At 39.9% G+C, this 24,701-nt stretch overlaps 1 protein-coding gene across 4 annotated transcripts in view; it reads left to right on the top strand.

The window, feature by feature from the left end:
* ESRP1 (epithelial splicing regulatory protein 1) overlaps nt 1-24,701 on the top strand; it is a 53,766-nt gene continuing 29,065 nt past the window's right edge. For 3 of the 4 annotated variants that reach the window (XM_045899206.2, XM_045899203.3, XM_045899204.2), the window contains exons 1-10: nt 1-496; nt 998-1,126; nt 2,380-2,493; nt 5,571-5,685; nt 17,894-17,992; nt 18,130-18,184; nt 19,409-19,519; nt 19,633-19,765; nt 19,860-19,902; nt 22,174-22,475. In XM_045899206.2, the coding sequence (XP_045755162.1) occupies nt 365-496; nt 998-1,126; nt 2,380-2,493; nt 5,571-5,685; nt 17,894-17,992; nt 18,130-18,184; nt 19,409-19,519; nt 19,633-19,765; nt 19,860-19,902; nt 22,174-22,475 (1,233 nt within the window). In that variant the 5' untranslated portion in view covers nt 1-364. The remainder of the gene's footprint in view (nt 497-997; nt 1,127-2,379; nt 2,494-5,570; nt 5,686-17,893; nt 17,993-18,129; nt 18,185-19,408; nt 19,520-19,632; nt 19,766-19,859; nt 19,903-22,173; nt 22,476-24,701) is intronic. The other variant, XM_045899205.2, reaches the window with a different exon arrangement.

The following is a 24,701-nucleotide window of genomic DNA, read 5'->3' as shown; positions in this document are numbered from 1 at the left end:
AGGGGGAAGGGGCGGGCAGGTAGAGCCACATCCCAAAACAGAAAAGCTTTCAGCCATTGCGCGCTCCACCCGGGGTGCAGCCCTGCTCCGAGCTTTTTGCATAGACGCACGGGCAATTGAATACAAAAAGGGCAGGCCTCCTGCGCCTTCCTTCCCACCCCCCTTCCTGCCCAGGGTGTGGAGCACCGGCCAGGTGTGGGCTTGGGTGGTTGGTTACCGCCTTTTGCACCAGCGGCTGAGAGGAGGGGGGGTGGGCGCTCTTTCTTTTTCTCTTAGAAGAGGTTTCAGCACAGGTTTTCTCGTTCTCACTTCCACCCCACTTCACCGCCTCCCAACCCCCCTCTCCCCCTCCCCACCTATCGTCATGACGGCGTCTCCGGATTACTTGGTGGTGCTTTTTGGGATCACTGCTGGGGCCACGGGGGCCAAGCTGGGCTCGGATGAGAAGGAGCTGATCCTGCTGTTATGGAAAGTCGTGGATCTGGCCAACAAGAAGGTATTTCTCCAGGTTTCTGTCCAAATGATAGGAATGGGGCAAGAAGTTTGTTGTAGAAGTTTGGGGAGTCGGTAAACAAGTGTTCTTGTTTGGCCACTTATGAGGCTGGACCCGAGGCCTACAGAATCCGAAGTAAAACCGAACGCTTTGGAACCGTTTCACTAATCCGAAATCTGGCTCAGGTGGGGAGGCCGGGCGCAGCCGAGCCGGGTTCTCTGCCCGTCGGGGGACGCCCCGCGGAGCCGGGGTGGGATCCCTGGGGCCCGGGTTCCCACTTCCAGGGCCTTTCCGACCTGATCCGGGTGGGGGTGGGGCCGGAGGCAGGGCCGTGCCGACCTCGCTGCCACTGGAGCCGCTCGCGACAAGTGAGCTTTGATTCTGCGGCCAGACCCCACGAGAGGCGCCGGCCGCCCGGGCAGGGGAGCGAGGGAGGAGGGTGAATATGGAGGCTTCCAAATTGAGGAAGGGGAAAACTGACCCCAGCTTCTTTCCCCTCTGGAGGTGGGACAGTTGCATGAAGTACTAGTTAGACCGGATCAGTTGGAGCTGACGGAGGATTGTAAAGAAGAAACTAAGATCGACGCGGAAAGTCTGTCCTCCGCGCCGCAGCTGGACCAAGCCCTCCGACAGGTGACAGCCCTGGGCCGCGCCGCCCACCCTTATCCAAGCCGCGCAGGCGTCCCCCCTCCCCCAAGGCAGCCATACCAGGTCCCACGCCCTCGCCCGCGGGTCCACTCGCATCCCCCGGCAGGGTGGCGAGACGCCCGGCCGCGTGGGTGGAAGCCCGGCCTGGAGGCCCGGGTGGACTTTTTGGGAGGAGGTCGCTACTCCTCCAAGCCTCCCAGCCCCTAGGCTCATGGGCCAAAAGTCGCTAGTTTTCGAGATATTCCTGGGGCCTCGGAATCAGTCGGGCTTTACCAGTTGAATGATGAGCGGAGTTTGAATCCTAGCGCCCCAATCCCCAGGTCCAGACCCCAGACGCGCCTGTTCTCTGCGGGGGTTTGGGTCTGTGGCTCAGCCCTAGGACAGAGGGCGCTGTGGCTGTGGGTAGAGGAGCGGGTGGTCCCCACGCGGCGTGCTAGAGGTGGCCCCGGTGTTGTGGGAACCTGAGGGTGCCTGCTCGGTTTCAGGCTTCTGGACTCCGACAGGTTCGGTTCTGGTTGCCTTATCACTTCTTCAGTGGCCTTAGTCCTAGCGCCGGGGAGGGTTTGCAGGCCGGAGCATGTAGGGCTGCTCGTTGGGTCACTGAGACTGGTGGAATCCCCTTAATGGAATTGAGGTGACACCGGCTGCTTCGTGGTTCTGTTGGGTACTGGATCAGGGATAGGGCGGGGCGCTACACACCTGTGCACAGGTGAGGCTCAGATCTCTCACGGCCCCTGCCTAGCACACAAGGTGTGAATTAATAGGGGTAAGTTATCATCTTGGGGTTCTGTTCCAGGAAACGTGTGGCCAGACCTTCCAGAGGTCCTTACACCCATTAACCACATTTGTTTATCACAAACTGGCATCTTTCTTAATCTTGGAACATCCAAACATAAAACAAAGTAACACCAGGGAATGATGTAATCTGAAGGCAACCTGCTGATGAAATGAGACCCGGCTTAAAAGTCTTGAATGTGGATTTATTGCAAAAATAGGAGGGAATGGAAGGAAGAATGTATATACTAAATTGACCTGTCTCTGAAATGTGGGTTGATTGGAAAGCTTTCCTATCTAAAGGAATCTAGGTAGTTTGTGGGAATGAAGCCTTTCTAACATTGCCCCAGCACTGGTGTCCCCTTATATGGCAGTGTGGTTTTCCTTGGTTATCAACATGTGGGGCCACTTTGCCTAGAGTTTGGAAATCCTGCATCAGTTGCATCCCTGTGTCTTGTTTTCAGTTTAACCAGTCAGTAAGCAATGAACTGAATATTGGGGTTGGAACCTCCTTCTGCCTCTGTACTGATGGGCAGCTGCATGTCAGGCAAATCCTGCATCCTGAGGCTTCCAAGAAGGTAAGTGCGCTGGCTTCTCAGAGAATGATTAGACCTTTGGGGGTCACTGGAAGCTGCTTTTTTTTTTTTTTTTTATGGTTTATCCAAGTTTCTCCGTTTTTAAAAAAATGCATGTTGGGAGTTACTGTTTGATGGCAGAATTTCAGCTTCAGAAGATGACAAAGGAATGGTGGTGATGGTTTCGCAACAATGTGAATGTATTTAATGCACTGAACTGTACACTTACATGTTAAAATGGTAAATACTGGGTTATGTGTGTTTTACCACAAAAAATTCATGACCCTTCAATAGAGCTATTTGAGATGGCAGTAATTTTATAGATATTCTCTGGTGACTTAATGAAAGTTTCTCTTTTTGTTTATGTTAAGTTTTTGAGATGGTTGACATTCTCCCTTTTCCAGAGTATATGAGCTGAATTTTTGACTTTTAACAGCAAGTAGGCAAGAGAAAACATTTACTTTTAAATTTTAAGACATTGTAACATTCTCATCTCTGTGGAAAATGCTTTATCTTAGAAAGGAAGGAGCAAAGAAAAAGGTTGAATTAAACCTTTTTAATTGTAACTAATTTCATTTAAGAGCTTTGTACTGTGTAAAGACAGCCATATAACTAGGGAAACATTAATTATAGCATACTGCACTTTGACTTAAATGTTCAAAACTGATCAAATACTGTGTCAAAACAGTAGGTCCAGCCTCATCTTTTACCTTTGCTGGTCTTTCTGATATGGAAAAGAAAATAGTGAGAAAAATACAACCTGACTGTAGATAATGTGATTTCTCTCCCTGGGAAGAATACTGAGGGGCTGAGAGAAAATGGAGAGTGTAGAGGGCAGACCCAATGTAGCCAATCATTGCTAATATAGTTGATCTTATCAACTTAATTAGTTTGAGCTGTAACTTTTTATTGTGGTAGGCAAATACTGAACTTGAAAAGATGAAGAAAAATATTTTTAAGGACACTGGATGAGGCAAGTCTTCAAAGAAAGATTTAGACTGACATTTGATGTCGTTAGTGGCTAGTCAGTGCAGATTTTTCTTTTTACCTCACTAGGGAAGAAATGGAAAGATACAAGTTATATAATGACAGTTTCAAAAGTCTGAAAGAGAAATTCAAGTCCCTATATCTTAAGAGTTGAGAAAACCACTCCTTTTATAGCAACCTTAGTAATTATTCGATTAAAGGGGGGGTGTTTTTCATTAATTAGATGCTAGACCAATTGCTATACCCTCGATCCAGAAATAGATACATGAGGATATTTTTCTTCCCCTCAAACTCCTATGGAGAGGGATGAAACAATCCTTTCCCTGTTGGGCTGAAGGAAAACAGCTGTTTTTATTTTAGATGGACTGCTTTAAATGTGGGAAAACCTCCAGAGAATAATTGAGACATTTTCCTGAGTCATTTCTATTAGGATTTTGATAAAGAAACCTGAAACAATTAATTCAGTATCCTAAAACAAGAAACTGACTTAGTATCGTAAGGTAGTTCTATTCATTAAAAAAAAAGAGAAAATCATAAAACAAAATAATCTTGCCATTCAGAAAACCATATTAAAGTGTTTTTCTCTAATATGAACATATTTGAAAATATTCTTCCAGGTGTTTGTAGAAAAATCTATTTTTACAAGGAGCATTCATATTATACACTTTTTAGCCTACTTTATAATTTAGTATAACATCTTTTAAGAATTAAATGTTCAGTATTTTAAGTGGATATAGCTATTTAAACTAATCTTTTATTGTTGAACATGCAAGTTATTCTCATTATCAACCAACAGCTTTTAAATGAGCATTCTAGTAGGTAGTCTTGAAGATTCACCATTTTCTTAGTAACTGTTTTGAAAACGGACCATGGTACAATGATATCTGTTTTATTTTTTTAAAAGATTTTTTTTTTTTTTTTTTTTTTTAGTAATCCCTACACCCAATATGGGGCTGGAACTCACAACCCTGAGATCAAGAGTCACATGCTTTAATGACTGAGCCAGCCAGGTGCCACGATATCTATTTTAAATATAGCAGGAGCAGGTCTACATCTAATAGAATCCAGTTAGGAAGTCTGGATAGAAAGACACACATTGCATAAATGTTATAGGTTGCAAACATTAAAAAGTCTTTATTTCCTTGACTTTCTAATGTGTAAATGGGTAGAAATTCCCAGTGAGTAAAGAGAAACTAATTTGAGATTGTAATAAAAATGTAAATTCAGTTTTAAAAAATTCATCTTTGCAAGTTATTCAATGTGGGTTCTTCCCCCCCCCACACACACTAGGGGAAACAAAAACATAATAGTATAATATTTGCCCAGACAGTTGAACTAGCTTAATAACCACAAGAGTGGTGCTAGTAGCTAAGAACAGCAGGTAACTGTTTCTCCTTTGCTCTTGAGATTTTTGGTATCTTTTTCTTTCTTTCTCTCTCTCTTTCTTTCCTTCTTTCCTTCCTTCCTTCCATCCATCCATCCATCCACCCATCCAATTCGAGTTCTCAGGTATAGCCAGAATCTTGGTCAGGAAAACTAATGTGGGACTATAACTTGGCACAAAAATCATCCTTTTTAGGTAATCATGAATTTACTATCTTACTCTGAATTCAGTACAGAAAATATGTATTATACGAAACCAGTATTTAAAAATACTGTTTTGTAACTGAATCCTGTGTCTAGGTAGACACTAAAAATAGGCCTCTTTATGAGAACTAAAAGAGCTAATATTGCTGCCTGAAATACAGATGGTCTGAAATGATTATGACTGAAAAGAGTGTAGTTTTATCAATCAGAAAATACATGACAGCCCAAATGTATTATAGCTTCAAAAGTGTTTTGAATGGAATGCATGATGGAACACAAATGTAATCTATTTAAGGTAATCTATTACCTTAAAATAAGGTATTTTTTCCATGACACTTGTGTATAGGATGTAATACTGTACTAGATAATAAAGTCACTCTTATATTTGATTAAAAAATTTAATTGTGGTAAAATATATTTCCGTTCAATTCTTAGGTTTCTAATTATTAGAGAAGCATTGAACTAAGTTCATCTAGTTAACAGTGTCTACTTTTGTCATTCCTCAGAATGTATTATTGCCTGAATGCTTCTATTCCTTTTTTGACCTTCGAAAAGAATTCAAGAAGTGTTGCCCTGGTTCACCTGATATTGATAAACTGGATGTTGCAGCAATGACAGACTGTATCCTTTAAGTGATTACCCAAGAATCATTTGAAAAGGTAGCTCCAGATAAAATGGCAACTCAAGAAAGTTTAAAATATTTTTTAAAAGATTTATTTAGGGCGCCTGGGTGGCTCAGATGGTTAAGCGTCTGCCTTCGGCTCAGGTCATGATCCCAGGGTCCTGGGATCGAGTCCCACATCGGGCCCCCGGCTCAGCGGGGAGCCTGCTTCTCCCTCTGACCCTCTCCCCTCTCATGCTGTTTCTCTCTCGCTCGCTCTCTAAAAAATAAATAAAATCTTTAAAAAAAGAAAAAAAAAGATTTATTTATTTGAGGGGTACCTGGGTGGCTCAGATGGTTAAGTGTCTGCCTTCAGCTCAGGTCATGATCCTCAGGGTCCTGGGATCGAGTTCCACATCTCTCCCTCTGCCTGCCACTCCCCCTGCTTGTACTCTCCCTCTCTCTCTCTCTCTCTCTCGCAAATAAATAAAATCTTTAAAAAAAAAAAAATTTATTTGAGAGCGAGAGCATGCGAGCATGAGATTGGGGGGAGGGGCAGAGGGAGGGAATCTTCAAGCAGGCTTTCTACTGAGCAGGGAGCCTACACAAGGCTTGATCCCATGACCCATGAGATCATGAACTGAACCAAAACCAAGAGTTGGAGGCTCAACCAATTGAGCCACGCAGGCAGGCCTAAATTTTTTTTAAAAAATATTTATTTTAATAAAAAGACATTTATTTATTTTAGAGAGAGAGCGTGAGCTGGGGAAGGGGCAGAGAAAAAGGGCAAGAGAGGATCTCAAGCAGACTCCTCACTGAGTGCAGAGCCAGGTGTAGGGCTCAGTCTAACGACCCTGAGATCATGGCCTAAACGGAGTTCAAGAGTCAGTCTATTAACTGACTGAGCCAGCCAGGCACCCCACCCCTAAAATATTTTTAACTTTGTTAGTGTATGAATGAAATTGCCCTGTCCAAAATAAATAAAATCTTAAAATTGCCCTGTCCAAAATTTGTCTATTATATTAGGAAGAACTAACAGTACAATTACAGGCATCTTTAAAAGTAGTTATATGATTTACTGAATTTGAATACTGATTTAGTTAGATGGATTTAGAGTTGGACTTTTGTGACTTGAGCACGTCTAAAATAGAATTCAAGTTCACATTATGGGAGTGTCTGGATTTTTTTGATTGATAAAGAATGTGAAGACTACCTTTGATACTGATTCTGTTCTTGATTATCTTGGTTTTAGGACTTTGACATCTTTTGAATGGATAAGAATTTTTTTTTAAGTAGTGGGTATTTCCTCTTTACAAACATTCCATTCTTTTTCTTTTTTTAAAGATTTTATTTATTTATTTGACAAAGAGTGTGTTTGAGAGAGAGCGCAAGCAGGAGGGAGGGATAGAGGAAAAAGCCAACTCCCTGCTGAGCAGGGACCCCGATGCGGGCAGCACTCAATCCCAGGACCCTGAGATCATGATCTGAGCCAAAGGCAGATGCTTAACTGACCGGGCCACCCAGGTACCCCTTTTAATGGTGATTATAGTAAGTCATCTTTTGAGATGATAAAATGAGGTTGGGACTTTACCCCCAAATTCTTTCATTACCAAGATCGTATATTCGATGCACTGTGTATTGTAAAAGTAAATTTTATCATCATAAGTCTTGTAGTCATGACTGACCCATCTTTCATCCAGTAAGTCTTTAAAGTGCTAGCTAATAAGTAGTCATGTGCTAACATCAGATGTGAAATTGAGTAATAGAAGAGTTGGGCAACTCACCTAAAGCCACTATGAGAACCAGCTTGAAGTCGGATTTAAGTTACTTTCAGGAACTTGTGGGTTATAGATGTTTATTCTTAAACTTTCTCATTCTTTTCAGGAGCTAAAGCCTGATTCTTGTTTTATTTCAAAACTTCTTTTCCTGATTGGAAAATGTTTGCACGTTTTTCCTAACCCCTTGTACCCACTGTATCTGCCTTCTTTCTGGAAGTAGTTAGCTGGAAATTTGCTTTAGCATCACCACTAGTGCTGGGGGGGGGCGTGCAGTAAGCTCATTTTGAGGGAATTCTTATAAGAATTAAAAGGTTGGGACAGCAGAAAAATTCTCACTAATTGTTTTGTTGGTTTGAATGCAGTATTGGTCTGCTAGGGCTACCATAACAAATACTATTAGACTATGTGGCTTAAACAACAGAAATGTTATTTGCTTACAGACCTGGAGTCTGGGAAGTCTAGACAAAATAGAGAAACAAATCCAGAAAAAAAATAGATGGAGGTAGTCTAATAAGTTATCTGATTTAGAAAAAGACAATATTAAGAACTGTTTATCTTTGACTATTCAGTATCCTCTTTTGGCAAAGACAATCTTCCCCTAGTGATTGTAGGTCACATGCTAGTAAAAATTTCCTAGCTACAAGCAAGAAGTTGTTATATTGGGGTTTTTCATTTTTCTCAATGTTTTGACAGTTCAGGGAAAACTTACTAGAAGTTAATCGATTTTTTTTTTCTACTTGGTTTCTTCTTGAGACCTTCATGTATATAAAATTTGGGCTTATTAGTAAACATTTTCAGTGTGGTAATCTGGACTTTTTACCTCCTCTGTGCTTCATTATCTACACACCAGTATATAGTACTTTTTAAAATAGAAAATTGAACTATCTGACATTTAAGTGAAGAGATAACAGTGCTTTGCCGATTATTTTTTGTCATTCACTTTAATCCTAGCTCTAAAATTATTTGTTGGTGGTTCTTTTTTCGAGCACCATGAAGATGAACATTAGAAATATTTGACTATAGTAAATAAATGAATTGTGAATAATGCTAACTTGGGCTCCATTTCAGACACATGACACTTGAAATATGAAGGAGCTCATGGCCATTTAGTAATGCATTCATTGGAAAAACTAGGGTATTTTCTATTTCTTAAATATCTTTATTCTACTTTCTTTAGGCTTACATTGGAAGAGTCTTAGATTTATAGTTTTACTCCCAATTAGAAAATAGAATTTTAATCTTAACTGTTCTTATTAATGTTCTATCTGCATATTTCTTTCCCATTTAATAGGTAAGAAATCTTAAGCTTTCCTGACAGTGGTTTTTTTACATTGCAGCTGTGACTAATTATTTTATGACTCCTATTCAAAAGAAACATTATTGCCTTGACTGGGCCACCAAAGTCCCCAGGTCAAAAACAATCATACCAAATTGACTATGCACGCGTCCTTATCTATGCAGAGGATTTCCACAATGTCTGGACTGAAGAGTTGTATTCTTTCAGAACCCTAACTATTTACCTTTCTCATATGGAAATGACACTGAATTTGGAAACCTAAAGATGGTCATTACACATCCTTGATGGTTTTGCAAAGTAGATGGGGAGTCAGTTGCTCCTGAGGGATTACCTGGCCAACCAGGTAAACCAGGGGAGGGAGAGGCTCTTGCCCACCCTCGGAAAGGAACAAGTAAAGTATACAGCTTCCCTTTTCTGGGAAAGTTACTTGTCTTCTCCAAGCCTCACTTTTATCTCAGGTATTCCCAAATGAAAGCTTTGTAAACTACCAGGAACTGTGTAAATGAAAAAGTAGGACTACTTTGATAAAATAAAGGGTTTAGGAATTTCTTGAATGCAGTGCTGGTCCTTATTTTAGCACTTATTTCCTTGTGTTGGTTCTGAGACCACTTCTGGTATTAGTGTTGGACCTCTCTGAGTTCTTCAAGTTGCAGTTTTGTCACCTGCCTTTTAAAGTATGCGGTCTCAGGAGAGAGGACCTCATTTAGCAGGTAAAATGTGGGTAGCATTTTGTAAGCTTTTTATTGAATGAGGTGAAGTGGTAAAGGTGTGAAAATAGGAATTGAGGCCTCTGATTTTTTGGGGGGGGGATTATCTTAGATAATTTGAGGATATTAATACTAGTTTTCTCCTGTGAAAAAGACATTTCAATTATGGGATTGATTGTATGATTTTTATCCATTTTAAAAAAAGAGCAACCCTATTTTTTCCCCAGTGGTGGATGGAATTACTTCCTCCTGGTTTCTTGACCTATGTTTTCTTAGCTTTGTTTTTCATGAACTAATTTATTCTCATTAATCAAGACCTCTTCCATTGTGTTTATTTTACTTTGCCAAGCCTTTAATAAGAACTTTTTAATAAAGTCTGGCCTTGTAAGGAGAGCAGGTAAAAGAAAGCTTGTGAGTTAAGTGCTTACCATGTATACCACTAGCAGCCTCCCCACAACCAGTGGAGTGTCACCCCCTTTTTACAGCTGGCGAAACTGAGACTTAGCGGTTTTAGCTAGAAGTGCCAGCCCTAGAGCCAGAGGCACTCTGATGTAAAAATCGTGCTCCTTAACTAGGAGGTAATATTCTAGAATTTATAAAGCTCATTTGAGGGTGGGGTTGGCTATTTAAATAGATGATGTCCCTTCTAGGTTTATGTTCTGTGTTTCCTGAGCACATACTGAACTGTTGAGCAAGAAAGAGGAGTTCATTTTGTAAAACTTCTATCCAGTTGCATCCATATGTGCTGTTTATTATTAGCAAATACCATTTCACTAGCACAGTTTTCCACTGTCAGGATGGAAAAAAAAAAAAATCACTGAACCATTCTTGTCTGCCCATCCAAGGGTTAGTAGGGGTGTATGTGTGTCTGTCTGTCTCACCTCTTCTTGATGGGGTGAGGGGTTTGTCTGTGTGCGTGGGCTAATACAGTGACATTGGCCTATTTTTCCCATATATTAAAGATGGAGATGGGCACCTGGGTGGCTCAGTCAGTCAAGCATCTGCCTCAGGCTCAGGTCATGATCCCAGGGTCCTGGAATCGAGCCCTGCATCGGGCTCCCTGCTCGGCGGGAAGCCTGCTTCTCCCTCTCCCGCTCCCCTTGCTTGTGTTCCCTCTCTCGCTGTGTGTCTCTCTGTCAAATAAATAAAATCTTAAAAAAAAAAAAAAAAAACTATTTTACACTTAAAAAAATTTTTTTTTACTTTGTGTGAGATTGGATATAGACCTTTTTAAAACATCAAGTATGTGTTAGTACAGCTAATCTTCAAGGTTAATTTTATTTCTCCATTTGTAAAATTGTGTGGTTAATACTGCACTTCCGTGCTTATTCTGATAAACTGAACTGGGCCTTTACAATTGCATAAACCTTCATTGCCCTGCTTAAAAAGGGGAGGGACATGCTGAATCCTCCTTGGTACCTTTCTGCGTATGAAAGGGATTTTAAGTATCTTCAAGTGTACAGTTAAGCTAGGTTAGTAGTTGACCTTGTTAGATGGAGGGGGGAAGAAATCTTTGGCATCACGTCGGCATGATATAAGCCAAATCCGTAAATACTCTGGTTTGTGGTCTATAATAAGTGACTAGAAATACTTTTTTTCTTGGCCAGCACTCAGAGTTATGTTAATTTTGTGTGGTTTATTTTAATTATAAAATAATTTACTTTTAAAATGTGAGTTTGGGAATTTCAGGATAATTTTTTGGTTTGTTTTAGAAGGACTTAGAAGACTTGTTTTCATAGTCTCCCTTTCCTAATTTGTTTATCCCACATAAGTGTCTTTTTCTAAAGTAAAAATGTTCACTCTTTTGTTTCTTTTCTATCTTATTTCTTTGAGGGTGTAATTGAGTTGTCAGTTCTGTGTTTTGTTACAATAATATCTCCTGAAGTAATATTTGTTAGGATGGGTCTTACAGTTTTCCCTCTGGGAAGGAGTAAGCCCTCTTGGAATAGAGTTAAAACTATGGTTTTAGATTTTTTTTTTCCCCAGCATTTTATTACTGGTATGAAAAGGTTTTTATTGCCTTGATTCCTAGTTATATTTTATAGTAGCATTCTTGATTTGCTTCTTTCAGAGCTCACTTTAAAATATAGAAGGTTATTTATAGGACCTTCTATTTTTTAAATTACGCAACTCATTTAAGGGTAATTTATCACTCCTTCACATAATTGTAGGAAATTCAGTTCTTCCACCGGTACTAATTCGACTTTTCTCTTTCCATATTCTGTTGGCTATTCCTTTGTTCATTAGCATAGGCATTTTATTGTAATATGTCTGGCCATTAAGCCATTGTGTTTTAAATAAAAGAGCAGAGTAGAAGGGGAGGAAACAGACTTGTCTTCTGAAGGGTCTATGGCAGGGAAAAAAACAGCTTGGTTAGAATTTTTAATTGGGATGCTGTTATAATGTAGCTTAAACTTAATCATTCCACAATGTATTTGTTTTATATATGTGATTCTCCTAGTATAAACTAAAAATTTAGTTTGAAAAAGATGTTACTTAACAAGCGAAAATTTATAACCAAATGTGTCCATTTTTAGGCAGTCAGAAAAGGTAACTTTTTTGAGTGGATGACCTGGGAGTGGCGAGCTTTGTTTAAAGGTGGTTTTTGATTTTGCTTTTTGAGATGGTGAGCTAATATTGATGGACTTTGTAAATTCTTGCTCTCTGAATTTCACCTTCAGCTAGTGTAAGTTTGGGTTGAATCCTGAAATTCGTTTCACTGAAGGTAGCACTAAGGAAAACGTTCCTCCTATTCAAATAAAGGCAAAGTCTGGACTTCTGGGAGCTTGGTATAAATGTTGCACTCTGCTCAATTGTAACCTGAAATGTTAGTGTTGTTCCCACCATGTCTGGCTTTACCCTTTCTCATTTCCTCATGGCATTTCTCATTGTAAAGCTGGCTAAGCCTGTTCTTGCTGTCGTGGCCCCTCGAGGGCAGAATGAGTAAGTTGCATGATGAGCCATAAATCAAGAGGCATAGGCTCATCTTTCCTTTCCTCAAGATCAGACGTGCAGCAAGTCATTCAATATATAATTATAAATTGATACGGGAAAGAATTGGTACTAAAACTTTTTTTTTTAACCCTCCTTTATTTGTTATTTATGTTAAATTCTGGTAAGGATTAAGAATTGAACGAGCCTTCTGAAGAGAGGGTGTGTGTGTGTAAATTTTGGTTTTGGTTTGGGCATGCAGGAGGTTGGGTGACTTTTAAAAGTTGTCAGGAGCTTAGAACTGCTGATCCTTGGTGTGTGATGTCTTGAAGGGAAACATGTTGAAACGTATCATGTGGAACCAAGTTAGCCAAATGTCTAGAACATATTCCTACTTTAAAAGCAGAATTCAGTAAATAATTCCTCATCTACTAATTTATGTCTACCCAGACAGGATACTTTACATTTTTACTTTCGATCTTTTTTTTTTTTTAAAGATTTTATTTATTTACTTGAGAGAGAGAGAATGAGAGACAGAGAGCATGAGAGAGAGGAGGGTCAGAGGGAGAAGCAGACTCCCCGCCGAGCAGGGAGCCCGATGTGGGACTCTATCCCGGGATTCCAGGATCATGACCTGAGCCGAAGGCAGTCGCTTAACCAACTGAGCCACCCAGGCGCCCTTTACTTTCGATCTTTATCATTCAGCTTTTATATATACATTTAGAAATCTTCTCATAAAGTATTCTCAAAATGAATTAAATAAAGCTTCTTATCTTGGTGCAGTGAATTATGTACACATAGTCAAATCAGAGCTGTATTGTAATTCCGGCTGTCTTTCCTACCAGCCAGGAGACTGGGTGAGTTACAGAACTTCTCTAAATCCTAGTTTCTTCATCCATTTGGTTTTACCATTATCTACCTGATACGGCTACTGTGAAAATTGGAGGAAACAGATGGTGTTTGGCATGAAATGGTGTTTAATGCCACCATTTATGTCAATGGATTCTGGGAAATGATAGGTGCTGGTAGATGGATAGAGATCAGAGGAAGGTAGGGACCTGTGCTCAGGAAATGTATAGTACAGTTGAGGAGAGAGTAATGTTTTATAGGGATAGTAATATCTAATCAACTCTTAAATTGATGGTTGCAGCCTAGAGCAGGAGAGAAGGTATTGGTGCTGGGCCTATAGGAGTTACCTATGGTCTCATTTGGTGAGGGGATTAGGAAGATGATAAGGCTTCATAGAGGAATTACCCGAGCAAAGGAGAGAAGGCTCAATACCTCTTATATATAGAGAAGAGAAAACAATGGTTTGGATGGAATATGCTCTCCCACTCCTATTCCTCCAAAGCTTAATTTCCCCCCAATATTCTGTTTGGGGACAGAATGTTGTGACTTGGTAAACATTCCTGTGGCATTCTGGTTTTGGCCATCTTCAGGCAATCTCTATTCCTTTAGGCCAGAGGTCAGCAAACTTTCAGTAAAGAGCCAGGTGGTCAGTAGTTTAGATTTTTGTAGACTACATGTGGTCTCTGCTCATATTCTTTTTTAATCCTTTAAAAATGTAAAATCCATTCTTTTTCTGGGCCACACAAAAACAGGCTAAGGATCAAGTGCTGACTTCAGTGTTTTCCTGTCATCTCCGAAGGTAGGGGTTATGTGTGTGTATGTATGTGTGTCTCTTGATAGGGGTTTTGACACAGCACCGTTCTGGATTCCTAGGTGGTGTTTCTTTGACCAATTTTCTTTTTTCTTTTCTTTCTTTCTTTCTTTTTAAGATTTTATTTCTTTGTTTGACGGACACAGCCAGAGAGGGAACACAAGCAAGGGGAGTGGGAGGGGGAGAAGCAGGCTTCCCGCCGAGCAGGGAGCCCGATGTGGGGCTCGATCCCAGGACCCTGGGATCATGACCTGAGCCGAAGGCAGACGCTTAACGACTGAGCCACCCAGGCACCCCGTCTTTGGCCAATTTTCTTGAAAATCTGTTAGTGATGGTCTCATAAATAAGAGCTTTCTCTGATGGTTCAGTAGATGGTAAGGGGTGAAGTTGGAACAATTGGGAACTGTTACCCTATACTAGTGATTCTCAAGCTGGGTTGATTTTTGCCCATTTGGAGACATTTGGCATTGCCCAGAGATACTGTTTAGTCAAAACTGGGGTGGGTAGAGGCCAGCATGCTAGTAAAAATCCTATAGTACACAGGACCTCCCCACGCACCCCAGCAAAGAATTACCTGGCCTGTGTGCCAATACTACCAAGGTTGAAAACCGTGATTTATACAATGGGATTGGTCTCCATTTCTTGAATGCCTTTCTCTTGACTCCATTGTAGCCCCTGACAAGGGGAATTGCAGCGTTCCAGAGGACTGTTTAGTGGCTGAGTTTGTGTGATAAACTATGGCTAGGCATAGCTAATCCTTCTTAGTTCTGTAAGGATTCTTAAAGTGCTCCCACCCCCACCCCTGCCTCCCCAGAAAATTTAGGGCAGTTGTCTCCCCAAAGTATTTTCATCATTTGGCTCTTGTTTTTCTGTCCTGTCATCATATTCCTTGAAAACAGCACTAGATTAATACTTTATTGTGTACCTTCCATGGATAATCATTTTATTTATTTATTTTTATTTTTAAGACTTTATTTATTTATTTTAAGATTTTATTTATTTGAGAGAGAGAAAGACAGAGAGCATGAGAGGGGGGAGAGTCGGGAGGGTCAGAGGGAGAAGTAGACTCCCTCTGAGCAGTGAGCCCGATGCGGGGCTCAGTCCTAGGACCCTGGGGCCATGACCTGAGCTTAAGGCAGATGCTTAACCGACTGAGCCACCCAGGCACCCCTAAGACTTTATTTTTGAGTAATCTCTACACCCACTGTGGGACTTGAACTTAATGAGATCGAGTCACATGTTCTACTGAATGAGCCAGCAATGCCCCCCAATAATCATTTTAATGACCCAATCCATGGTCATTGCTCTGTTGCTTGAGCATCTCCTGGGATTGTTTTTCTAATCCCTCAGTGGGCAGCACATTTATTTCATCACTAGGTGATTTGAGGGGTGGGGAGTGCAGAAATTACCTACCATTTCAGCTTGATTATTATCCTGTGAACTATACAAATAGGCATCTGGTGAATGACCCTCAAAGTGTGATTATCATGGGTTATGAAAGTTGGCCACCCCAGGGCTCTAGGAAGAGGGGGCGGACACCACTTTTTATAATGCCTGCTTTGTGCCCTGGACTTGTTTTATCTCCTTTAATCTTGACAAAAATGCCCAGGGAGGTAAAGATTATCACAGCTTTGGCTTTTCAGATAAGCTGAAGTTTAGTGGGGTTAAGTAATTTGCCAGGAGACATATGGCTGCATTTCTACATTTGGTATATTTAATGGCAGAGAAATGTAGCTGAATGAGGAACAACACGAAGTGAACGAAGTAAATTTGCCCAGCACAGTGGGAAAACAATGTCTCTTTAGTGGAGAAGGAAAGGTTGGGGAGGTGGGGGTGGAGGGTGTGTAGGAATGAAATGGAAAGGGATTTTGGATTGAATGGAAAAGGATATTGCTCATTGAATTAACTCTTCAGATGATTGGTTATGATGCTTGGTGGAAGGGAGCTCTCTGAACTGTTTTACCATTGTATCCTCCTTGATTGCATTGAAGTAATACTTTGAACTTAGTGTCTGTCTTCATTTCTTTACCCTTATTATAAAATACCAGTTAGAAAACTAAAAGCAAACATTCTAATACCCGCCACCCAGATGGCTGTTTTCATTTTAAACTCAAGAAAAGACAAAGTTCCATAGTGTTATCTGTTATATGCATTGTACTACATTCTGAAATTTATGCAAATTTATACATAATACAAAGTGTGACTATAGTATTGAAACTTAAAAATAACGAAATTAAGTATTTAAATAACAGCTTCTTGGGGTGCCTGGGTGGCTCAGTCGTTAAGCATCTGCCTTCGGCTCAGGTCATGGTCCCAGGGTCCTGGGATCGAGCCCCGCATTGGGCTCCCTGCTCAGCGGGAAACCTGCTTCTCCCTCTCCCACTCTGCCTGCTTGTTCCCTCTCTCGCTGTCTCTCTCTGTCAAATAAATAAATAAAATCTTAAAAAAAATAAATAACAGCTTCTTGAGAAAGATACAAGCTTTTTTTTTTTTTTTTTTTTAAGATTTTATTTATTTATTTGATAGAGAGGGAGAAACAGGTTCCCTGCCAAGCAGGGAGCCCGATGCGGGGCTCAATCCCAGGACCCTGGGATCATGACCTGAGCCGAAGGCAGACGCTTAACCATCTGAGCCACCCAGGCGCCCCAAGCTTATTTTAGAGAGATTGTAAATTTGTAAAACTTGATGGAAATCTCTTCTGGTCTCACCCTCCATCACAATTTAAGCCATGCATTTCTTTTTTTTTTTTTTTTAATTTTAAAGATTTTATTTGTTTGACAGAGAGACTGCGAGAGCGGGAACACAAGCAGGGGGAGTGGGAGAGGGAGAAGCAGGCTTCCCACTGAGCAGGGAGCCCGAAACCGGGCTCGATCCCAGGACCCTGAGACCATGACCTGAGCTGAAGGCAAACGTTTAATGACTGAGCCACCCAGGCGCCCCTAAGCCATTCATTTCTTAAAAGCCATGTGTCCTGGCTTACCCAAAGCATGTGTTCACTTGATCAAGAGCCATATTGGTCATTGATAGCTCTGAGCATTTGAATTGTTTCTACAAATTCACTCTCAAAGGACAAGCATTTGCTGCCATCTAGATGGCTATACTATTCAGCTCTAAAAATCTTCTAGTAGGGAGGTTCTCAGGAAAAGTGGCATAGAAATAGTGTCATCAGTAATCTGAAAAGTCTTTTTTCAAATAGCCTAAAAAAGCCATTTGATAGCTCATGGTCTTGACTATATGTCTTTTAAGTCCACATGTTCATTGCCTTGCATATGCTGTAAAGTTAATAGGATGAAGGAATTTACTAACTTTGGTGTATACTTCGTGGTTTGACACTAAATGAAAGTGCTTGGTATTCATGCATTTGCTACTACTCAATAAATTTTATTACTGGTAGTGCCTCAGGACAGGATTGTTTGGGCCATTTTACTATACATTTACCCAAGAGGGTAATTGGAGACTCCAGGAAGTATGGGTGAAGTCCAAACTGACAGGAAGCAGCTGTTCTGTGATTTCAAATCATTCTCAACCTTAGATGCATTTTACTTGGCTTCTTTTTCTTTTTTTTTAAATTTTATTTATTTATTTTGACAGAGACAGAGACAGAGAGGGAACACAAGCAATGGGAGCGGGAGCGGGAGTGGGAGAAGGAGAAGCAGGCTCCCCACAGAGCAGAGAGCTGGATGCAGGGCTCGATCCCAGGACCCTGGGACCATGACCTGAGCCGCAGGCAGACGCTTAACGACTGAGCCACCCAGGCTCCCCTTTACTTGGCTTCTTGACTCTGTGTGAGTTTAATCTTGGGTTAGAAGCACATCATTTTACTTCCTCAAAATGTTTCCTTAACTTATATCCCAGGTTTAAACTTTGAAAAGAATAGTTCAGTCTCCCGGTATGGAGCCTCTCAAGTTGAAGATATGGGGAATATAATTTTAGCAATGATTTCAGAGCCCTATAGTAAGTATTGCTGTTGTAACAGTTGTGGACCTAAAATTTGGTCCTGCCATGTTTACCTCGTATGTACTTTTGAATGTCCTCCCACAGTTTTATCTCCCTAATAGCTAAAATGATGACTTCTATGTTCTCATTTTTAGATCACAGGTTTTCAGATCCAGAGAGAGTAAATTACAAATTTGAAAGTGGCACTTGGTAAGTAGTAGGGTGGTATTCCATTTGAGCCTTTTGATTTGTTTTATTCATATTGTGATATTTAACTCCCTTTGTATTTCAGTAACTTCACTAAACCTTTTGACTATCCATTTTTTTAAATTAGGTTATTTATAAAAGAAGGTTGTATCTTAAAGTGAGCTTGGATGTTGGGGGTTAAACTTAATGAAATATTTGTATCCTTAGTCACTATGACCCTTAGGTATTGTCTGTGCTTCTTTTAGCCTCTCTGAACTATTCATCCTCTCACAGGAAAACTTACAAAGGAAAAATCATAGGCTTTAAGAGTTCACAAGATTTTTACTGAGATAATTTAAAGTATGTTCTATCAGCTTCTACTTTAAAGCAAAGGAAATAACTGGCAAGGAGTATGAAATGGTGGTATCTCTGTGATCACAGGTAGACCTGTTTGCTTGTAATTCACTGCAGTGAATTCCTGAGATAGCTTGGTGCCTGAAGTGAGCAAAAACTTGTGACGTCATTTCCCATAGAGAGACTTTGGGGTCTGTTTAGTTGGGGAGAAAGTGACTAATTTGGAAAGTGTCCTAGGACTTCTGGAAATGTGAATATGGGAGGAACAGAACATCAAAAGGTGTCAAAATATATAATAGGTGATTTGCAAGTGACTCATTAAGGTGTGGGAACTCCCATGCATTTCCATAAACACTCTGTGATGGCTCTCCTCTTTAATAGGGGAGATATTTTAATGGCAGAGTTCTGATTGCATGCACACATTCCTGATGGGGGTTAATTGCCAGCTTTATGCAGATCTTAAGTTTTGCTGTCAAAGTGGATTTAAACCCCACTGGTATACTGGCTGGATCTGAGAATAAATATAAACCTATCCTTCTTGGTTCAAGGTATTGGGAGAACTTTGCTTCCTATGAGTTGATCCTGGATCCTTTTGAGTTTATGCCCAACAAGCAGCAACTCAGCTGCTAGATGGTTTGCTGAGTCAACTAGCTGTGTTGGACCTGCATAGGCATTTGGCTCTCTATAGTGAACTACCTAAGGAATACTTTGAACTGTACCCAGGTAATCTTTGAGGTTATGAAATAAATCAGGCAGTATTATAAGTCTGTCTGAGTACCAAATAATACCTGAGTACCAAATAATACCTTATGTGTAACTAGGAAAATGGTAGCATGAAATAGGTCAGACTCTCTAGCACTAATTAGGCAACGTGAAGTTTTGCTTCACCCACAGCAGCAAGATGGAACTTATTGATGACAATACCATAGTCCGTGCACGAGGTTTACCATGGCAGTCTTCAGATCAAGATATTGCAAGATTCTTCAAAGGACTCAATATTGCCAAGTTGGTTTTCTTTAATCTCTATTTTACTTAGTAATCTCAACGGGATATCGGGTGTCCTATCATTTTTCCTCACTGTGTTTTTCCCCCCCCACCGCTATCTGTCCTTTTCAAAGGGGAGGTGCAGCACTTTGTCTGAATGCCCAGGGTCGAAGGAATGGAGAAGCTCTGGTTAGGTTTGTAAGCGAGGAACACAGGGATCTAGCATTACAGAGGCACAAACATCACATGGGGACCCGGTATATTGAGGTATGTCCTCACAACCTGAGATCCTTGACGTCTTGAATGAGTATTGATATTGGAAGCCTCAGAAACTGTATTTAATTTCCCTTTCTTTTTTTAGGTTTACAAAGCAACAGGTGAAGATTTTCTTAAAATTGCTGGTGGTGAGTGCTTTTTATATAATGCAGCTATAAGAAGAATCTAAAATTTATTTATATACCATAGTAGATAAATAGGGCCATGAATAGTTTTTATTTCCTAAAGAAACATAGGAACTGACTTTTTTTTTGAAGTTGGAAGAAATGACCCGTAATATGAGTGAGTACAGTGTATACCCTTGCCCTAAGGCTTCCGTCAACCAACTAGTTAAATAGCACTTAAAAATAGTACCATACAGGGATGCCAATCTGGCTCAGTCAACCTGTAGAGTGTGCAACTACTGATCTCTGGGTTGAGAGTTCAAGCCCCAGGTTGGGTTAGACATTACTTTAAAAAATAATAATAATAATAGTACCATATAGGGGTGCCTGGCTGGCTCAGTCAGTAGAGTATCTGTCTGACTCTTGATCCCAGGGTTGTGAGTTTGAGACCCACATTGGGTGTAGAGATTACTTAAAAACCAAATCTTAAAAGAAAAAAAGTACCATACAAAGGTGAAAGGGTCCTGTAAAGTCATATACAAAAGGAGAGAGTAGCTCTTGAAAGAAATTAAGTAGTCTGAAAACTACTTTCAAACAGCCACACCAGAAAACCTGGAATTGTTGGATATGTGCTTGTAGGTTTTCTCTCAAGCTTCTGTAACTCATCAGTCAATGGCCAGGAACACAGTAGTTTTCTGGCTCTAATATGTTTGAGTACATAGTGTTTGCAGTAATAAGGTCAGAAAAAAATGGGAACAGATAATGTCTATCTCATTATTGAGTGATTTGTTACTTTAAAATCTGTAAGTAACAGATGCATAAAAAAATGTTGATTATGGTTTGAAAGATTTTTTTTTTCTATACATAGAACTACCTTGTAAATTCCTGTTGCCCTGTTCATACAGTTTTATAACTTTCTCCTTTTAGTGTATTAGAAATATTTTCCCATGTAACTAAATTTTCGTAAATGTTAATTAATATACAGTATTATGTACCATACACTTTTTTTTAACACCCTGTTGGACATTTATAGCTCATTTCCAATTTTTCGCCCTAAGTATGTTGCAGTGAATATTTTGTATTTTGTATCTCTGTGCCATTCATTAGGATAACTCTAAATCTAAGAATGTAGGTAGACCTTTTAAGAGGCTTTTGAAAATATACTCTTGCCAAATATATAGTGACTTTCACCTTAAATATAGAAAACATTTGTATCTCGGTAATATATAGCCCTGGTTAAAATCCTTGGAACTGTTGAACTTGTAGCAAAAACATCTTGTTTGCACAATTTGCTGGTATATTTCCATTCTGACACTTAAGTCTTTAGATATACTAAGGCTTCCAAATTCAGAGCTTCAAGTTTGTGTTTCCAAAATCCCGAAGTGATGTTTAATATTGGTTGGGGATAAAATATTTTTGGAGTTGCTATGGTTCTGAGGTTCCATGATAGATGGCAAGGTTAGCTCATACATTAATCCTGGGATTTCATGGTATGTGGGTAGTATGAGAGTTTGCTCTTAAAGGAAAATGTTATTGGGACATCTGGCTGGCTCAGTAGGTAGAACATGCAACTCTTGATCTAGGGGTTGTGAGTTTAAGCCCCACGTTAGTGATAGAGACTTAAAAAATAATAATAAAGGAAAATGTTATGAGTATATGAGCTCGAAGGATGTGTATCTGAATATTTGCTATATGGTAATACTGTACAAGAGGCTTTATGACAGGCAGAATGTTGATAAATCTCAAAACTGGCTGCCGTGCATGTTCATTATACTCCCCTTATGTTTGAACCTTTCTCAATAAAAAGTAATCAGGAAAATAATAACAGTGCTTTATGTGTAGTAACTTATTTAATTGTCATAAATCTGTGACGTAGGTAACTTTACCCCCATTTTACAGATGAGGACACTAAAATATAGAGGTTAAACTTGACTAAAGTCATAGCCTAGTAAATGGCAAAGTCAAGATTGGACCCAGGCACTCTAGCTCCTTGACCTGTGTTCTTACCTAGCATGATGACTTACTGCCTGTCCATGAGAAGAATATAGTGATTGGTCCATGATTTAATTGTCTGGCCACCTTCCCAAGTTAGATGTTTTATGAAAATGGTAGGGGGGAAAGGTTTCAAATTTGTGGGGAGAGAATTCTGATTCCTGGGGTGTTTCATGAATTCCGTGGGAGTATGAGTTTTAATGATAAACTCAAGACATTGCCAAGAATTTTACCGTGTTAAGTTTGGTAAAGTTGATGTCTTAACCATTTCTCTCCATGCTTCCTGGTATTTGTGTTCCCTAGGTACATCCAATGAGGTAGCCCAATTTCTCTCCAAGGAAAATCAAGTCATTGTCCGCATGCGGGGGCTCCCTTTCACAGCCACAGCGGATGAAGTGGTGGCATTCTTTGGACAGCATTGCCCCATCACGGGGGGGAAGGAAGGCATCCTCTTTGTTACCTATCCAGATGGTAGGCCAACAGGGGATGCTTTTGTCCTCTTTGCCTGTGAAGAATATGCACAGAATGCATTGAGGAAGCATAAGGACTTGTTGGGTAAAAGATACATTGAACTCTTCAGGAGCACAGCAGCTGAAGTCCAGCAGGTTGGTTTTTAAGAGCATTCTAGTGGCTTTGCGTGATTTTCTATTTATTTCCAAGAACAATCCTACATTATTGTGTTAAAACTTGAAAAATACAGAAAATATAGGTCCATTTAAAAAAATTTCATTCCGTAATTAAAAGATAGCCACTGTTATTTTTTATGCACAAAGAAAATGCATTAGTTTGATGTAATTAGAATATTGCTATAGATACACTATGTTCTTTTTAAAAACTACGTATTTTGCAAGTTTACCTATGTCTAAAAAATTTCATTTTTAATGTTATGTACATAATTTAGAAATTCTATTGTACATTTAGGTTGGCCTTTTTTCATCTATAAGAAATTTCCAGATAAACGTGCTTATGAGACTCTAAATTTCTGATTGATTCTTTAGCACTGGATGGGGTGAGCTTTTAAGGTTTTTAATATCTTGCCAAATTTATTTCCAAAAAGGCTTGATCAGTTGCATACTGCTGGTGATGGTATAAAGTGTCCTTTTGTCCTGTTATTCTTCCAGAATTCAGAAATGTTTTTGAGGCACAGATGGGACAATTCAGTTGTGCAAAATGATCCAGACATGAAGCCATCTGTAGGGTTTCAAGCCTTTTGGCTATTCTTCTTGACTCCCCAGCTGAAAGGTCTTTAAGGGTCTTTGTTTTTCTTTTGTAATTCTGAGATCATGCAGACTGCTTCACATGTGGCTCTTCCAACTTAATCTACTTGGGTCCCCTAGTAGAATAGAGCAACTTTAATGATACATTTCATCTTTTTTACAAGCAATTAGGACACTGACTCTACTATCATTCCTATGAGTTCATAAAATGATTTTGCCTTGCTTCTTTCTGCAAAGCTCATTGTGTATTGTGATTTGAAACAATTGCCCAAAGTTGAAAAGAACCTCTCATCTGTTAGGATACTGACATGATTTTTATACCTGGAATAAACATAGGTGACATTTTAAGCTAGTTCTGCATCCTGATGTACTAGTGCTCTTGAACCCTAAACTGTGAACATACTTATAATTTAAACAATTTGGTGCCTTGTTGAAAAGGAGTATCAAATTCTGAATTTCTAAAATATGCTAAACATGCTTGAGGCTTCAAACATATTAAACCTATCAGTGCCAAACCAGAGGAGGGGAAAATAAGATTTTAGATTTTTAATTGGACGGACAGTTTTATGGAAATCTTGGCCTAGAATAGACTACTCCAGGGCCTCAGCTACTGTATATTGATTTGGTTTAGGTATATAGAGAGTATGCGGTCTCAATATGACTTCACCATAATGGGGTTTGGGTGATAGATGAGCTTCCTCTCCAGCGCCCATCCTACTGATTTATTTCAGAAATGCTTAAGTAATCCTATGCTCTGCACTGTCATCTTTTCATTCCTAATAATTATTTCATTCAATAACTACTTGCTCACCTCCTATTTGGCAGGTATCGGAAGGTGCTTGACCATTTCCTGTGCTGAGTTTGTCTACAACCACACTTATTTTCTATTTATGTTCGTCCCATAATGTTTGTGCTGTGTCTGAATTACTTGTATAGTTTTTTAAAAATCTTGCTGGCTCTGAAGTTTCTTTGGCTGTGTTGTATTAGTTCTTTGATTTCTGTCACCTCTTAGCATCTGGACAGGGTGGGAGTGAGGAAATTAGGGTAATTTTGGGGTAGGGTTTTGATTCTATACTTTCAGTTTACGGGATGATTAAGGCTACAGTAGTAAGTTCAGAAAACCTAGGGATGTCACACATGCTGTTTGCACAAGGAACTTCCTAGTATTATAAACTAGCAGGCATGTTCTAAACTAAGGCAAAGATAGACCAGAACTTAATTTTTTTTTAAGATTTTATTTATTTGAGAGAGAGAAAGAAAGAGTGAATATGAACAGGGCATGGGGGGGGGGGTGTGCAGAGGGAGAGGGAGAAGCAGGTTCCCTGCTGAGCAGGGAGCCCCATGCAGGACTCGATCCCAGGACCCTGGGATCATGACCTGAGCCGAAGGCAGACACTTAACCTACTGAGCCACCCAGGTACCCCTTTTTAATCTTTTCAATTTTTAATTTTTTTTAGAGCTAGACCAGAACCTTATAATAGAGTTTTGCCTGGGAGTAATCCTTTCTCCTAAATATACCTAACCTCTTACTCATTTTCAAGCTAGCCGAATTCCATGACTTTAAGATAGTCAAGATGCTCTCTCTCGCTACTATCTCAAATTCATTTCAAAACT

Source organism: Mirounga angustirostris, unplaced genomic scaffold (genome assembly GCF_029215605.1).
Source record: "Mirounga angustirostris isolate CCGP_5_RB_7025 unplaced genomic scaffold, mMirAng1.0.hap1 SCAF_4, whole genome shotgun sequence".
In the NCBI taxonomy this organism is placed as follows: Eukaryota; Metazoa; Chordata; class Mammalia; order Carnivora; family Phocidae; genus Mirounga; species Mirounga angustirostris.
The sequence above is the reverse complement of the archived record's forward strand: the minus strand, read 5'-3'. Positions and strand labels throughout refer to the sequence as shown.